Source organism: Betta splendens, chromosome 14 (genome assembly GCF_900634795.4).
Source record: "Betta splendens chromosome 14, fBetSpl5.4, whole genome shotgun sequence".
Taxonomy (NCBI): domain Eukaryota; kingdom Metazoa; phylum Chordata; class Actinopteri; order Anabantiformes; family Osphronemidae; genus Betta; species Betta splendens.
The window spans coordinates 13,052,422-13,070,188 of record NC_040894.2 but is presented as its reverse complement, the minus strand read 5'-3'; the positions used below and the strand labels follow the sequence as shown (position 1 = coordinate 13,070,188).

Here is a 17,767-nt window from a genome sequence, read left to right as displayed (position 1 = left end):
GGCAGCGCAGTCTCTCCAGGGATGCAATCTCCTGCCGCTTTGCGCCTGCAATTAATTTTAATCAGCTGTTGAATTCCACTCCTAACACCAGGTGAGGTGACTTTCTAACCGCTTAATGACTGTAATTAATCAACGGAGCAGGCCGTCGCATGTTGCCATGTCTAACGTTTGCCACACAGAAAGGCCGACCCCTCGTCCTGCAGGCCCGTCGTGGGGCCGCACCGAGGGCGTTCGTTTCAACATTGGCTTAGCTTCTTTTTTTTTTCAATTACCACCAATTTCTTCTCTTAGTTAATGTGGTGGTTAATTACTTCCATTGCAAGCCAGCACTAATCAAAGTTGTCCAAAATTAGCTTTGTAATTAACTATGCTGAATGATGTGGAAAATCTTGTTAATGGCCAAGGAACACATCATGCAGGCACTAGTGTGGCCACTGCCGCCTCTGCTATTTATAGACCTAACAACACACACTGGCGATGTTAACATGTGGATGGACACTGTAGATAGATGGAAGGCTGATTATTAGCCAATAGCTCCACTGTGTGCAGGCTGTTGACAGGTGGTTGATAAAAAGACTGAAGCACTTAGTAGCAGCGCTAAGCGAACCGCCATTGCTATAATTGGATGTCCGTAATAGATAGTGCTCCAGAGCATTGATCTGTGGCCAGTCGAAGTCACTCATAGATCCTAATAGCTCCCCCAGCGGCTCTGCACATCAGGGGCTCCCTGCTTTGTCCTGCTGCTGGTAAACCACCGCAATCACATCAGCTGGGCTTCGCGCGGCCCATTTTAAGGTTGTGCATTCAAAACATTCATTAAAAGCACATTAGCGACGTGTACTGCTGCGTGTATGTAGATTAGATTCATGGGCTAAACGATGCTCTCTCATTGAAATTATCTCCAATTGAGCCATGCATCATCCCTCAGTGTCCCCCAGTTCCAGAAATGCATCTGAGACATTTTTACCTGGTTCACATAGCTGAAGGGAGAGAGTGGCGTTTTGCTAAGCACTTAGGGATTTGTGACTGCTTCCCACTTCCCCAGCTCCCACCCTTCTGTCTCGATAGGGTATTAATTGTTTGCAAAGATCAAGGAGGCTGTATAGCGAAGGGGGGAGAAGGACTTCTCCACGAGGGTTTCCTTGGCAACCTTATCTGGTTGTACACAGTCTCAGCCGGCTGCTGGAGGGATGATTTATCTTGTAGAGCGGGATTCGCTCAGCGCTAACAAAAAGGGGCCTCTAAAAGCACGAGCCTCATCAAAGTCGCTCTCCTCCGGAGTGACGTCTGTGACAGCAGACGCTAAGCTTCCTGCCGCTTTTAGAAGCCTCGGTCGGGGCTGGGAGAGGGTTGCAAGGGGAATTCTGGGCAGGATAGTTGGAAATGCATATGCATGAGGCGAGAGCACCGTCGGTTTTATTGGAACAGAAGTACATTATCATTTTGGCTCCTTGCTCTTAGCACTTTGGATGTAAAATGACACAGATTATGATGTGAATGTAAGCTTTTACAGCCACATCGGATGAATGACTAACAAGCTGCAGCCTTTTCTGGATCCTGTCCCTCTTGTTTTTCTATCTCTGTAGTATTTAGATGGATGCTCAGTATATCTGAATATAAAATTGGAGTCTGAAATATGAAAGTGTCCTGTAGAACCTCATTTGATACTTTCATAATCCCAACTTCAATAGCAGACTTGGGATTTTGAGGCTATCTAAGGTATAAATGACTATAGTTAATGACGCTTCCAGTCCATCTGAATATCGTTAAATTAAACTTGACAGTCTGAACTTTAAATGCACAGTCATTGTGCCATGTCAAACGAAAAGGAATCGGAGAAGGAGGTACAACATCAATGTGTCACCATGCAAACACTCACGGCACTCAACCGTGCGCCGCCTCGGAGAACCTGAACGTCGTTGCTGGAGACGGCCGATATTCAGTGAGCAGAGAGTGGAGTCGAGGCCGAGCCAATCGCCACGCAACGTCTGGCTCGCCTGCAGACAGCCCTCATTTCTCACGAGGCCTGCCCAGCAGCTGTGCACTCGTTTGTCAGTCTTCTTCTGCCTCCAGTTTGGGAGGAGGAGGAGAGTGCTGGTACATCACCCTCCTCCACCGACCACTAACCGATCTGTCATTCTCTGGCCTCTGCATCTGCTGCATTTCAGCATCATCTTGGGTCACTTTTTCAACCTTATGCCACTCACAATTTCATGACTAATATGTGACTTTTGATGAATCCCCTTCCCCTACGTGCCAGAGGGAGGACAGATGCGAGGCAGTAGATCAATGCAGAGATTATCCGCAGTCCAGGAACATGTTGTTATTTCAGATCCCTCTTGCTTTCTGGGGAACATGTCTGGTGGATCTGTTGACGCTTTTTAGTATGTGACACTTTTTTTTACTAATGGATAACGTGGCTGCGACATTTGAGTGAACCATACGGGCAGAGAAATTAATGTCCTCAAAGTTGCTTCTTGACCTGCTTCCATATGGCACGGAAGGAAAAAAACAGAAGAGGGAGCCAGTCCAGCCACATGTTCTCGGAGGAAGGACACCTGGAGCAACGTCCTCTCTCAGCAGACCGCCGCCTCACACTCACGCTGTTCTCCTGATCTTTTGTCCTGCCATTGTCATCTATTATTTCTTATCATCTTTGGATTAAATTGAAAGCTTGGATGTAGAAAAACACTGTCATTTTCATTGCTCAGACCTAGATGGAGGTTGAACAATGCGGCTCGGCTTATTTAGCGCTGTGTAATTTAGGCGATCCCCCTCCAATGCCATGTCACCTCGAGGGCACAATAGAGGCCAGAAATGAAATGCAGCCTTGGCAAGAGAATGGGGATCACTTCTCCCTTTTCCCTCCCTCTGATGATTGGGGTCATCTGTGTTATTACCACGGCCATGTCGGTGATATATTCTGTGTTCTCACAGTGTCTGTCCAAGTGTGTGTGTGTGTGTGTCTGTGTGCAGCAGCGACAGTCGGAGTGGCCACAGTGAGGGCAAAGGTCATGGTGATGATTCAACATAATGAGGCAATCCCGTTTCCTTCTGCACCAGCAGACCAAACTCGTTCCCCCACCTCAGGCTATTTCCAGCCAAGCAATTAGACATTCTCTTGTCTCTGTGCTCCACACGTTCTTCAGACCCCTGCAGCATCACAGGTGCCAATCGGTACCGAGAAACTGCAAAGCAAAGCAATTCCCATAGAAACTTTTAATATGGAATATTAGTATAATATGTTTTGGGGCATTTTCCAACCCATTTTTTGTGACAGTATAAAGTGTTGGGAGGCTTCTGACGTTGGTGGTGGCTTTACTGGGAGGTTCTGGTATAAAACAGTTTGCAGGCCTGAGATGAGACAAGGCATGAAAAAGCTAAATGTGAACCATCCTTGGTTAAGTCAACAGCCCTTCAGTGTCAGCTACAGGCCGTATAACGGAGTGTGACGTCACACCCAGTTCACGTAACCACGAGTTTCACCTGTGACGGCTGCATTCAAGCTACCGTTCCCTGATCCTCTCCCTCACTCGCGCTTTGCCCAGACTCCTTTATAATAACTTTAATTATTGAGTGTTGCTGTTATATGGATTAACAGTCCTACTGAGCGTCTGTTTGCCACTTCAACTTGTTTTCATGGGGATGTTTTGAAGACGTTCTTTAGCTAAATGAACCTAAACATGACGCACAGTCATGACATGCTAACAGAAGACATGCCATCTTGTGCATGTCTTCTGTTAGCTTAAATTTAATTTAAACTGTTTTCTGTGAATCAGTGGCCACCTCATTTACATTTACATGTGTATCCATCCTCCAGCTTAAAGTGTGTGCGCTGCTTTGTTAATGTATTCATTATATTAACTTGTGTGTATTGCATATTGCATTAAACGGCTGTGTATCAGTGTTGATACAGTTTTACTGAGGTCATATTGAGCCTCTGGTTTGTAGTTTACTGAATATTCAGAGTGCGGAAACTGGAAAGACCTATGGCTCAAACAATTTTATTTGTCTGACAGCAAGTTATTTTAAATATAGCTGTAGTTATAGTCCAGGCTTTTGTTTATGAAGGAGGGAATAGTGATGTGCAGGCTCGTTATTTTTTTTGTTTTGTTCAGTTGTAAACAAATGTTATTAGATACAGTGAGTGAGTTTGTGCCACTGACCTGCACATAATTCCACACAGTGACTGGCTCCATATTTTATGTTTTTATGAGGGGAATCACTCTTCAGTCAAAGCTGTGTTGGTCTCTCATTTTCATTCTGAAAACACACAAGGTCAGACAGTAGATGGCGAATTTCACGTGTGTGTACATAGTTTGCTTTTGTATAATAGTGCGCTTCATATGAGCTGATGGACTGAAATGTTGCTGTGCAGGAAAAACACCTTCTGCAATAATTAAAGTTCATCTGTCTGCACTGGTGGAGCTGAATCATGCAGCTAATGAGCTGCATTGGGCGTGTGAGAGTGAAGGTCGTCTGAGCCCATCCTGGCAGAAATCAAATCAGAGACCTGTAGGACTAGGAGGAGTTGCTTTTATGCTCGGATCATTTGCGGCTCGGCCTCGTGTTGTGTGAAAAGGAAGAATACATTACAAGCAGAAGCAGTAACGTCTGAAGGACTCCAGAGTAATGCAGTGCACGGCGGGTACTGCCTTGATCAGCTGTGATAAACAAGTTATCCCCTGCTTTTTATCGTCCTGCTTGTTTGAATGTCACGGCTGTGTGAGAAGATTCCTGCTCCAATGCTTCTCTCCCTTTGGCTGAAAGCACGTTGACGCTCGGATTCTGTAATGGTTCTGCAAGTTTGGGTTCCTCGGGGTCAAACCTTTAGACGTTCCCAGTAACCCTATACAACGTGTGTGCAGTATCAACAGTTATGTGGGAAGATCAAAATATTCGCTGAACTCAACCAAACAAATGAATGTTTTGCTAAGGGTGAACCTGGTGTCAGAGTATATTTACACTGGCCTGATGGAAACGCCTGATTCCCCTCACGAAACCCATAAAAGAGGAACTAGCAGAGCAGCCAGTTTGTCTTACTCTATCCACTATGAGCAGCCAGTGTGAAAGATTACTGGCTCCATATATCTAAAGCATTAATGCTAATCTCCCTGGGTTCGCTGGAGGGCCGGATCAAGCCCACACTAATGGAGCATTTCATATTTAAGGTTGGCCCTGACACTCTGGATCTCATTCACTCGTGAAATGTACCACTGGTCCGACTCTGGTGCAGTGAACTGTTAGCACATTTTAGTGATCCAGCTAATGAAGGAATGGAAACATTCCGGAGCCTGAGCACTGGCTGAATACCAGTAGAGGAACTGAGAGCTGTACTGGGAGGCTCAGGAGGGCACTGGATGCCTTCCCATTCATCAACAAGATGATATTCGGGGATGCACCAGCGCATTTGTTCAGTTGTTACTAACATATTAGCATTTTTCTGTATTTGGTGGTTGCGGTGTGGTTGTAAGACAGAAGAGCAGGGTGAGGAGGGACAGGTGCAGTAGGAGGGGACAGTGACACTAGAACATGGAGCGTCTTTTGCATAAGAGATGCGTTCTGCTTACAGTAGCATTGAGGCGTCATGTTCTTGTTTGCTGATATCATGTGAGCTCGGAGGCAATGTGAGGTGTGTCCCCGTTGGACAGATGTCTCTCCACTGGGCTGAATTATAGGCGTCAAGGTTCAGACAGCTGATGAATAAAGCCACTGGCTGTGTTTGCGTTCTAGCTGAACTCCAACACACCCAGCGTTCGTCTCGCACGCCAATGCCGCTCTTCCTGTTAGACGGCATGCGTGGGGGCGGTGTGTCGATTCAGGCAAATGCCAGACAGACACCGCTCATAGGAAGTCGACCTGAATAACTGGTTGTGCTTTTTTCAGGGGTGGGCGCTGGACAAAGTCCTCCCAGTAAAAAACCTTGTCTGTGGAGTGTAGAGTGAGCACCGATGCCACCTTGTGTCTGTAAAGTGTAATTACATGACTAGAAGTTAATTGTCAGGACATGTTCATGTATTACAGGATCACCAACACACTGAACTTGTTTCAGACAACAGTAATTGAGCGTAAATGTTTCAACTGGCAAATTATGAAATACGTTTGATGTCATTTTTAAATGGTTTGCAGTTTTTCTGCTGTTAATATTGTCTAACCTTTAGTTTTCTGGTTTCAAACTGAGCATGTTTGAGGTTTATCTGTTGGCAGGATAATTAAAAATCTGGATAATTTCTTTGGGCAAGTGTTACAGAGTTTTGATTTTGGATCAAATATTGACACTTAAACAGTTGAGTGTTTATTGCCATGTGGAGAATGGTGCAGTTTGGCTCTGTGTGACACCATCCTGGATTTAAACTGGAATCATCAGGGTGTGCTTTAGGCTTATGGACTTTTATCAAGTATTATTGTATGTACTATAGGTTTTGGAATTACATTATATAATATCAATATTAGAGGAGAAGGAACTGCTTTTAATCTGAATCTAGCAGAGTGTCTCTAAAGTAAAGCATCTACGCATTATGCTCCATAGCATTTTCTTAACATTTATTTATATCCAAACAAAAGTGGCAGGAAGAATATTCATGACTATTTTATCTGCTGGGAGTCAGCCAAACACTTTAAACTTCATGGGACATGTTTTACTACACATAAAGCACATCTTGATTGTTTGCTTTAATTCATTTTGTTGTCGCACTTCCAGAAATGATAAAAATTGTGTCAAAGGTCAAATGCTTAACTGTAAACAGTGCCATAAAACAAGCCAAGCGCTCAAGCACTTATGTAGTGGTGATCACATCTTTGTTCAAACTCACGTATAAGAGCAGCGGTTCCTGCTGTCCTAAGCCCTTTCACCTGCTGTTTTGACTCAGGACAGTACATTTGTTCAGTTGGACTAAGAGCTGTTTGTTTGATGATGAGAAAATAACACTCAGAATCTTGCAATGTAAGACCTCCAAGGTCATTAGAATAAAAGAAATCGGACTTGGATGGATGTGCAGACTAGTCTTGTTAACATACAGTATGAAATGGATGACACATGACAGGGCTGTTACTAGTTAGTGTTGATTAACGTTTGTGTGTTGTCGTGTGTTGTGTTCAGCTGAGTATCCAGGTTCTCCAGCTTCCTCCCTCCATCTAAACACACAGCAGGTTGTGATGGTTGAACAGCAGATGTGACAGACCACACTTACATTGTAAATTGTAGATTCCTTCTAGTGGCAACGTCCAAAAACAGCTGACTTAGGCTGAATGTTGGTGGTTAGCAATCAGATTAGGCTTTAAGGGTTGGAAGGCTTTTAATTGGTTCTCATTAATTAGTTTTTAAATGTCTGTAAAATTGACAAAATTATCATATTAATCATTTAGAAAGCTTCTTCTCAGATGAAGTAGAAAATAGTATGTGGAATGATTTTAAATATTATCATAGAACACGTGTAAAACCTTTTTTTTTAGAAATTTGCCATGTCTTGTCATTTCATCTCAGTGACGGGAGTTGGGTTATTATTCATGGCACATTGGCTCCCTCCTCTGGTTCAAAGCATGAACTACCACAAACTGTAGGTTTGTTTTTTTCATGGGGAGGAAACATGAGTCAGCCCACGTCTCTCTCATTTGATTGATGCATGACCCTGAGTGCTTTGGTGCTAAACGGTGAGTGATGTGGTTACTCAGCGTAATGGGGATGTCAGTAACTCAGTTATCCTCTGATAAATACACAAACTCTGCTTGCGTGTTGCCCCTGTTAGCAGTTTGGTAATAATCTGGCAAAGAACATTTTCATCTGGCTTTTTATGTGGTCAGTCTAATTTAGTGTAGGATGTCAACAGCACACAGTCTGTTTACTCAGGTCTGTGTGTGTGTGAAGAGTCAAAACCACAGACGGGTTAGTACACATTTTTTAATAACATGGCACAATTTACATAACACAAGTTTAAATGAGGAGCATGCTGAAGATTCAGTCGCTTCATTTTTTCTCATCTTTGTACATGATCTAGAAAGACTTAGTTTTTTCCCCTGTACATGGTAAACAGCAAACAATCTTTTTGAAATATGCATCGACTAACCACTATGGCTCCTGTGGACATTTTAGGGTTGGATTAAAAAAAAACAAACAAAAAAACACTGCACAACATGGTATCACAGAGTTTGAAGCGCACAACTAAACCTTCAGTGGACTACTAAAATAGATCTCTGCTCATTAGAAATGAACGGTCTGGAGTTTAGACGCGTTTTTTTGTCTTTTGATTTTGTAGGTACAACAACTTAGGAAAGCACTTGAATACACTGTTTGACCAACAGAACCTATTTCCAAAACATGTTCTTTACACTCCTTCCATAGGGCTTATGTGCTGTCAGCGTGTTTAATGTGCTGTAGTCTCCCCAGAAAACGACCAGGAGTCTCGGCACCAATTATGGTGATGTTTCATTACTCAAGATGTTACCGTTCTTGGAACTTGGAACAGGCGTGTTTGCTTTGAACCGTTCCATCCAAACACTGCACGATCAGGTAAAGCCTGTAGCAGCATCCGCCGGGTCGGCGTCGTGGGGAGACTACAGCGTTGACCTTTGTCGGTGCACAGTCAGTAGTGATGAGAAGGCCAGCTTTCAGGAAGGCAGCCCGTACATTTGTTGCATAGTTGGAGAAGGGACTCTGGTCGCATGTTCACCAGCTGCTTGAAAACAAAAACGGCAAAGAGCACATTCTGAATCACCGTCTTAATACTGCTATTTACATTAAAGAAAAGCTTTCAAACCACCCTTTTGCATATTTGTACCATGATTTTGAATCCATAGAGTGAGCACAGCAACTGTACATGGTATCTACACGCTCAACCGTCTCAGTGCTGAAGGACCTGTACATTCCAAAATTGTTCTTTTTTACTCCATGACACTTTGCTGTACAAGAGAGAGAATGCACACGAAAAGCTGGAGCAAATGGGGCAAAAAAATCTTAGAAATTCTTTTTTTTGTTCTGTGATTATTGTCTCTTTTATACAAAAACAATTCATTGCGTGAGCACGTCCCCACCCACGAGTTATTCACAGCTATGTTACAGTCTTGCTTTGTTCAAAGCTAAGTGCTTGGTGTGAGTTCAGTGTTAGTGAGGCACAGAACTGAAGCAGCGTCGCGTCTGCCGAAACTCAGCTCATCGTGCCTCGATGTCTTTGTGAGCCGGTCTGTCTCTGAGGTCTGTGGTCAGAGGAGTAGTCCGTCTGGGCGAGCCTGGCCGGGCGCCCAGCGTGGGGATGAGGGGGGGCGGGGCGCTCAGGGAGGCGGTGGGCGGCGTTTTGTTCAGGAGGCTGTTCTGATGCGCTACGGCGGCAGCAGCCGCCGCCGAGGGGCTGACCCTGGAGTAGTGCATCCCTGGGAGCCCGGGGGCCATGAGGCCCGGGGCGGGGTGGGGCAGGTGTCCGTCAAGGGCAGGGTGGTGCATTGCGGGGTGAAGGCGCCCATGCTCGTAATCCTCCCTGAGCATATTGAGGCGGTCGCGCTCCTCCAGCTGTGCACGCTCCTGCTCCCTCCTCTGCTCCAGTGCCAGAGGGTGGACGTGGTCACGGTTAAAGTCATGCGGCTCACGGTCCCTGTAGGAGCGCTCCGCCTCATAGAGGCGTGGCGCCGCTAGCCGGTGCAAAGGGTCGTTCCTTAGCAGCAGGTCTCTGGCCAGAGGGTCCCGTCTGTGGATGTCCAGGCCCCTGTATGGATCCCTCATAGGGTCCCAGTGGAAGGCAGGGTAGGGCAGCCTGTCCGCTCCAGGGATGGGACTGATTCCCATGAAGGGTGCCACCACTCGAGTTCTCTCTAAGCCGCTGATGCTGTTGATGGGGTGGACACCTGCCATGCCCATGGGCACAGGCATGGAGGAGGGGGGGTGCAGGTTCGGTGTGGAAGGTGCTTGTATTGGGTGCTCGCTCGGCCGCTCTGTGGCGCCGTCTTGCTCCTCCTTTCTCTCCTCCTTAACTTTCACCTCATTGTTCTTCTTCTGGTGCTCGTAGGGAAGCTCCCCCTTCTTCTCCAGGACGTCCCGGTTCAGGCCGCCGTTGGGGCGGTCCAGGCTCGTCTGCCGGATGTAGGGCGACGCCGTACCCCTATTGGACAGCTTGTCCTCCGACAAACGGCCGTCGTGGATGACCGGCGTGTCCTTGTCGCCGTGCTGGTTGTCTTTAAGCTTGTGGTCGTCCGTGCCGCCGTCCTTCCACGAGTCGCAGTGCTCTCTGTCCCGCTCTTTCGTTTTGCTCTCCTTATCTCTTTGCGGTTCTGCAGATGCAGGCGGTAAGTGGTTCCGGTGGTGCTCAGGAGGTCGGCTGTGGCCCAGGAGGTTAATGGGGTTCACAGGAACTGGTGACGGGTGGCTCGGGTGACGCTTTTCTGCAGAGTCCCTGGAAATACAAGGAAAGCCCCTTATCAATATTAAATGTGATGGGGGGGGGGTTCTCCATTTTGTTTTTGCCTATAGATAAGTTGAAATTTAAAACATAATTAAGAAACTAAAGATAAAACATGTCTTGTGTCGCGCTACACCCACCTGTCTTTGTCGTCTTTACCAACAGAGTCCCGTTTGTCAGAGTCCCGGTCCCTCTCGTGCGAGCTGACAGAGGCGCTCCTCTCGGAGTCTCCGGGTTTCAGCCACGGCGGCGGCGTGGGAAAGGAGGGCGGCGTGCGGTGCAGGCGGTTCCACGGCTCCTGGTGGTTGTTGTTAGCGTTGTTGAAGTGCTGCTGTGCATTTGGGCCATCTTTATGGCCGAACATGGAGTTGGCCGCTGTTAGGGATTCAACACGTGGAAAAGCACAGCAGGACGCAAGTTAAATGCGTATCTCCACAGGTTACTCTGAAATCCAGCTCAAGCAACTATATCATGGTTTAGAGTGAACAGTAGAGCTACAACTAATGATAACTGATTAATCTGTTGAATATTTTTTTTGATTACTCATTTAAAAAAATAAATATTGAATGTTTTGCTTATTTTGATTGTTTAGATCACAAATAAAACACAAAATCCAGTGTTTGGAGCTTCTGCAGATCTTCTTTGGATAATTTTTATTATTCAGTCAACCTGACTGTGGTAGAAAACCAACACAGGAGAACATGTGATGTGACAACCACTAAAACGTGTCCTCATATGTTAATGCTGCTGATCTGCTGTTGCGGCCCTACTAAATAGTGTTCTAATGCTGTAACAATTACATGGAAATTAACAGCATCCATGAGGTTGAAACTCACTTAGTGCTGGATTTCCCAGTCCTCCAAAGGCGGATGAACTGAGAGCTCCCAGTCCTCCAAACGATGCAGGCCTAGTGAAAGGTTCTGAAGGGAGATACAACATGTAACCATGAACATCATCATCACACCCCATTTTCCTTTTTTTAGAACGAACAAGAGATGAACATTTGACTTCTCATACCCAAATGAGATGTCGGGGTGAGGAAGTTTCCTGGATGATGGGGAGGATGGCCGAAGGGACCTGCTGATGGGTGTGCAGGACCTGTGTGTAGGAGGCAAAGACAGAATGCACCATGGAAACGGACCAACCAAGTCTAAGTGTTAATCTACTGCACCTCACAGACCACCCTCAGTTTAAGGTCCACTTACTATCTATTTTCTGGGCCTAAGTCATTTGAACAAATACTGAATGAAATTCTGTGGGAACTTTAGAATATTTTGTGAACATTTTGTTGGGTGCACAGTTGCCATCATTACTCTCGGCAACTTTATTTCTGTATTGAGTGGCAGCTCTTTGAGGAAGGTGTTAACTAAAGGTTGGGAGGGGAGAACGCTGTGTCGGCTTGTTTACGGACGAACGCAAACAGCACTGACCGACTGGCATCAATCTTTCTGCCCAGCGCTCCGACGCACACTCACCTGCAGCAGAGAAGAGCGTGGCCGGCCGTGCCAAGTCACCAGGGTGATGGATGGCACCGAAGAGGCTGGGGCCCGGAGGTCGACTCAGGAACTCAGGCTTGAGGCCAAAGTCTAGCTTGTGGGGGTCAACCTGCATCTGCTGCTGGAAGATGCCAGAGCCACAGAGAAACACTTGTAAAATCCCTGTTTACCTCTGTAATAACATCGGTTACAGTTCTAGCCTTTTCGTCCCCAGGAACAATAGGCTCCGACTGCTACACTCAAACCCTGCAAAACTCGTGTGCTGGTCCTTTCTTTAAATTGTCTTCTGTTTCTATTAAACAGTAACATATTTACTTGGTACTTACACCATGACTATACTTTATTTAACTATATGTAGTTATTGTACTGCACCACCCTCCACTTGGTACAACCCAGAGTCCTCACCTTTACTTTCTGCTGGTGGTGGTATATCTGCCAGGCGATATGAACATGCATGGCGCACCACTTCCCCGGTTTCTGCAAAGCAAACAAACATCGTTAGGTATAAGTTGGGAAGATGTCACAGTATCCCTTCTCCATCTCTCCCTGTCTTTATTACTGTATAGTGTACCACAGCTGGACAGATACACAGTCTGTCACAGTCATAGCGTTAATTTTTTTTATTTCCATGTCAAAATGTCAAATTTGTTGTCAAACTTTTTCATAATCATACAAAAAACATTGAATCTATTGTGGGTAAATATTTGAGGAATAAACAAATATTACCATTTAAAATTAAATCCAGAGTGGAGGGTTAAGAAGTCTGTGATAACAATATTTGCAATATGGCTGTAATGTAATTTTTACATCCAAAAAATTTGTCCTAGTACAAAAAACATCTAAAGAGTGTATAAACCCAATTTACAATAAAAAAGGTGTGAAAGCAGACGTCCTGTAGAGGAGCTTCACTCACCCTGAGAATGGGCCGAAATGGGTCCGTTAGCTATAGGAAGGAGAAGAGTATTTCTAATTAGTCTGTGCGTCCATTTCATTTTAGCTTTATAACAAATATACAAATCTAACTAAGTTACACACATTTATATATTTTAAATGTAGCAACTGAAAAACAAAGTACATATGAATCCTTTACTGTGACATTTTGATGCTAAACATTAATCTGATGACTCAAAGGCTTATGTAAGATGCTAATGGTGTAAAGGTTACTGCTGCACTGCGAGTGCTGAGTGGATGTGCCGTTTACCCTGGGGTCCTTCTGTAGGAATGTGTGTGGGACGGCTCCAGGTCTTGTGGACACATCCAGTGGATTAGAGGTCTAGACGAAACAAGATTCTCTAAATAACTATGATTGAGTTTTTTTATGTTGGTGGTGGCTGTGAGGGGGGGTCCCTGGGTCTTACCTTGGGCTGAAAGGCGCCCTGCAGCGAGCCGAAGGGCCCAGTCGGAGGAATGACAGGGGGGAGGCCAGACATAGCCGGTGGGTATGAGTGGAAGAGCTGAGGAGGCAAACGGGGAGAAGAGGTGTGAGGACAGTTTGGTCTGCCAGGAAAATGCTATAGATGACAGAGGCAATGAAGCTCAGATGTTACACAGCAAACACAGCGATCAATCAATGGCAGCATTCAGTCAGAATCAAAATGGTAAACTGAGGAAGGAGAGTAGTAATCAATGTTTAAAATGAGTAGCTAGTGTTAATGAGCAGACATGAAGTGTTCCACTGCTCCCTGTGTTCTACAGCCCTGCATTTACATCTGTGCACAGCAACACCATAAATCTTGGTTTCCAAGGTTTAAGAGTTGGCCACTGTTGCATTAATCACACCATTTGCAGGAGCTAGAGTGTTTACAGTAGCCATTAAGAAGTGGATGAGTGATCGCATGGAGTCACTACACAAGCACACCAATATCTCTATAGCTGTGGGGACACGAGTCGATGAATCGCTTTTTTCTAGCGTCACATTTCAACCCCCCCCACACACACACACACACGCAGACACACGGGAGGGCATAACGCATGCAGTAAACTCACGCTATGTCTGTAGAAGGGGTCGACTTTTGTTGGGTATTTGTCAAACTGTGGGAGAAATCAAACAGAACTAAGTACAAAGATATGGAACACACACATTGAGCTACAAATATGGTTACACGGTCAAGAATCGCTTGTTTCAGTAATAGACTGACACCAAGCTTAGAGATAGGACACTGACTGCTCTCAAGAGCATCTGCACATATTGTAAGCTCTGTGTTTCCTTTTAGTGTCGTGGCACAAGCTCAGGGTGAACATTTCCACAGTCAAGACCGAACACTGCAGCTATAAAGAGCCTTTATAATGGCCTCATTAGCTGTCGAGGGCCTTTGAGGCATCAAAGTCAAGTGAGCCCTCTGTAGGCGAGGCAGCTCCAACTGCCCTGTGCCTGTGGTCTCCTGACAAACAGCAGGGTTCCTAACACAAGGCATATGCCAGTAATGAAAACCTCCAAACGGGACCAAGTGACGTCATTCAATTCAAGTTGCATTGTGTGCATTATGACCTGCAGACTCTGAAGTTTGCATGATTTGGGCAAGTTATTGCCAATTTAGAAAATAACAGCGTTCAAGTCTGGAACCCTCAGCGTTTGCCAGAAAAAACACTAGAAAGGCTCAGTGCGAGAATAAAGGCATCACTGTGGTGTGAGCAGACACACAAGCTCCCTACAGAGTGTAGAGCACACACTCAAAACCACAGAGTGAAAACACTGTCACTGACGTGTCCGCTCACTCCTCTACACACGTCAAAGGAATTATTGGAAGACATGAAAAGCCAACACAGTTGTGTTCTACTTATCCTCACATTTCTGGCAGGGGTACGCACCATGGGCGGTGCTGGGGTGGGCATAATGGCGTGGGGGAAGGGCGTGAAGGTGTGCTGGTGGGTGTGCTGGTGGGTGTGTTGGTGCTGATGCTGATGCTGGTGCTGGTGCTGGTGGAACTCTGTGCGCAGGTAGGGCGGAGGACCCAGCGAGGCGCCGCGGTCGGCGCTCTGGGAGGCCAGGAAACGAGTGTTGAGCTCCTGGCGAAGAAGATCTTGTTCTGTAGAGGAACACACGCGCACACAGACACACACACACAAACACACACACACGCTATTAGCATGTCATTTCACATTTAAACATGGTTTAATACAATTACACTGATCTGACTGCTGGAAATGTCAGATGTTGTCATTTGAGCCTCAGAGACAACATCTGCTGTTATAATAGCCTCTACTCAGGTTTTCAACTAATCACTGGCACTTTTCTTCCACGTCTCCTCCAGAGAAATCGTATGCTTCCTATTGCACAGTGACTCGCCGCAGCATTTTCTCCACTTATTTGGAGCTCTGTTGGGAGTAAAAATTTCATCGGTTTGTTCAGAACAAAATGCAGCGTGCTCGCGCCGCACTGTCCAAATTGATTTCTTTCACTTGAGCAGCATTACAAGCGAAGACGTCTGTTCTAGTAATATTGCTCTAACCCCGTCCTCCTCCCACGCTGACCCTGGCATTTACCCTGACAGCGGGGCATGGAAATGCGCAGGGGGCCTGTAATCACTGTCGCTGGGCGTTTTCTCTGGGAGATATCACCGGCACGCAGGGTCGATCAATCACAGCACCACAGAGCGCGAACTTGAACTCTCCACAGGACTCGAAGCACGGGGGACATGCGGATAATCTTGGACCCAGTATCATGTTTCTTTAAATAATTACAAGAGTTACATTATGTTTGTGCATCTGTCTCCACAGCTCAACTGCTTTCTAATCAAATGCTGCTCTGAAATGCTTCCTCGTTTACTTCTCGTATGTCTCCACCATCCTGGCAACGTGATGCAACACCTGCTAAAATAAGAAGCCTCTTGCTTTTTGTCAGCTCTGTGCGCTGTACTCTACCAAACCACCAGGGGGGGCTGTGGGGACATGCTGGCTCCTTGAGCTGTTTACCTGAGTAGGCACTCCCAGCAGCAGGATGTCCGGGTACTGGCAGGGCGCTAGACGTCAGTGGTGGTGGTGGAGGCAAAGCCGCTGGAGGAGCGAACATATTGGGGTGATGTGGGTGCGGCGAGGTCTGCAAGGCAGCGGGAAAGCTGTGAGGGGTGTTCTGGGTAGCCAAGGGCAGGGGAAAGGCGGAGGCTGCCGCAGCCGCTGTTGGAGGAGGCGGGTGGGGGAGGTGCAAGGAGGGAGCAGGGGGTCCGTGAGGTTTGGTGCCTGGGGTGCTGCTCCTGCTGCTGCTGTGGAGAGATAAATACAGAGATGAGCTGGGTTAAAGCAGGAGCCATGTGTCCAAATTAACAGTTGCTCCTTCACTTCACATTCCGTCCAACATTCAATTCCCAGATCAGTTTTTTCACATCTCAACTATCCTCTGTTTACAAACGCCTCCTTGTTTCTCCCATGTGCTTCACACAAACCAGGGCGAACGCGATCCAGGAAAACACCACACTCGCAACACCCTCACATGCAAATAAAGCATCGCTGGCAAGCGCCACAGAACAAGCATCTGTCTTTGAACAGCTTCTGCTGCGGCACTTCCTGCAGCGCCAGGTACCCAACATGTGCACTGGAAATGGGATGAGACGGAGATAGGGTGCGTATGCATGTGTAAGCAAACAGCCTTGTGTAGCGTGTGTGGGTTTTCCCCAGAGGCAGCCACAGAGCCCTCGTCTCCACAGCCCTACGCGCTAAGCCTAAAAGCTCATTTGCAGCGCTCGTGCTCCGCTGTGGGCCCCGGCCGTGATTATTCACAGCGGGTGCCAGGCTGTGCTGGCGCGCTGGCACGGCTGGCACAGAGAGTGGGAGGCGAAGCAGAGTCCTGAGAGCCTGCGAGGCAGAGCTGTTGTTGGGACTGAGTGGGTTCAGAAGGAGCCATCCTGGAATCTTAAATTAATGGGGAGAGCCTTAGAAGACACACAACAAAACAGACTTGTGCACCAGCTCCAATGTAATTATCTAATTATGCTGTATTTTAATTTACAAGGCTTAATTTACTGCACAGAGGATATAAGCCTTCTAAAATCAAATAAAAACATTATCATTCATGAGGCCAGTGGAACTAACAGAGGCTGGAATTTATAAGAAGCCTAGATGACAGAAGGTAATAATATACAGTAGCGTGAACCTTTATTTTCCAGTGTTAATAATAAATGTGTTTAGCATTTGAGGGCTGGAGGCTGTGGCTGAAACCAATAGTGCAGCATGAGTACTTTGAATGAATAATGAGGTTTGTACTCCACTACATGGGAGATATGATGTTTGTGTAATAAGCTCATCTGTCATTGTTTTACCTGTGCCCGTTGAGGTTGAGGCTGTTGTACGCAGACAGAGGCCGGGAGTGGCAGCGCGATGGGGGCCGGTGGGGCCCGGCCTGACTCGGGTGCTGCTGGTGAGGGTGGTGCGTGGGGAGGGCGGGCGATGGCGGATGCGGGTGAATGCTGGGCGTCGGCAGCGGCCGGGGGTGGGACAACAGTTCAGGCTGCTGGTGGGGCCGGGGAGGAGGGAGCAGCGAGGGCTCCTGGCCCTGGGCGAGAGGCAGGGCTGCAGGCTGCTGAGGCTTGGAAGGAGCCTCTGAACGCGGGGGGAGGTGGGTCAAGGCCACGCCCTGGGTCGGGCAGGTTGTCTGGGTCCAAAAAGGGGACAGCGGCCGGGGAATGGACTTCCGGGGGTGGGAGGGGGGCGGAGGCTGGGGGGGCAATGGTTGGTGAGGGGCGCTGGACGCAGGGGACGGTGGGTCCCTGCAGCTCTCCTGGCTCCTCTCCTGGCTGCGCTCTAGGCCTGACACCTGGACGAGGCCTGGGCCCTGAGGCTCCTGGCTGCCATTGGTAGAGAGCACATCGATGCCAAAATCTGAAACTGGAGAAGAGAAACAAAACGGTAAAGCACGGATTCAATAAACAGGCCAAGTGCATATGTGCATGAAGCCTC

The 17,767-nt window shown here is 47.0% G+C and overlaps 1 protein-coding gene across 12 annotated transcripts in view; it reads right to left on the bottom strand.

Annotated features, from left to right (window-relative positions):
- Window positions 1-7,883: 7,883 nt before the first annotated feature.
- Window positions 7,884-17,767, bottom strand: part of auts2a (activator of transcription and developmental regulator AUTS2 a) — a 198,115-nt gene continuing 188,231 nt past the window's right edge. For 5 of the 12 annotated variants that reach the window (XM_029172675.3, XM_055514351.1, XM_055514353.1 and 2 more), the window contains 13 exons: window positions 17,131-17,695; window positions 15,791-16,077; window positions 14,666-14,904; window positions 13,865-13,909; window positions 13,237-13,332; window positions 13,080-13,151; window positions 12,792-12,821; window positions 12,284-12,355; window positions 11,858-11,999; window positions 11,400-11,480; window positions 11,219-11,302; window positions 10,523-10,769; window positions 7,884-10,376 (listed from right to left, as the gene is read on the bottom strand). In XM_029172675.3, coding sequence (XP_029028508.1) covers window positions 9,146-10,376; window positions 10,523-10,769; window positions 11,219-11,302; window positions 11,400-11,480; window positions 11,858-11,999; window positions 12,284-12,355; window positions 12,792-12,821; window positions 13,080-13,151; window positions 13,237-13,332; window positions 13,865-13,909; window positions 14,666-14,904; window positions 15,791-16,077; window positions 17,131-17,695 — 3,191 coding nt within the window. In that variant the 3' untranslated portion in view covers window positions 7,884-9,145. The remainder of the gene's footprint in view (window positions 10,377-10,522; window positions 10,770-11,218; window positions 11,303-11,399; window positions 11,481-11,857; window positions 12,000-12,283; window positions 12,356-12,791; window positions 12,822-13,079; window positions 13,152-13,236; window positions 13,333-13,864; window positions 13,910-14,665; window positions 14,905-15,790; window positions 16,078-17,130; window positions 17,696-17,767) is intronic. The other 7 variants (XM_041073885.2, XM_041073884.2, XM_029172676.3 and 4 more) reach the window with 7 other exon arrangements.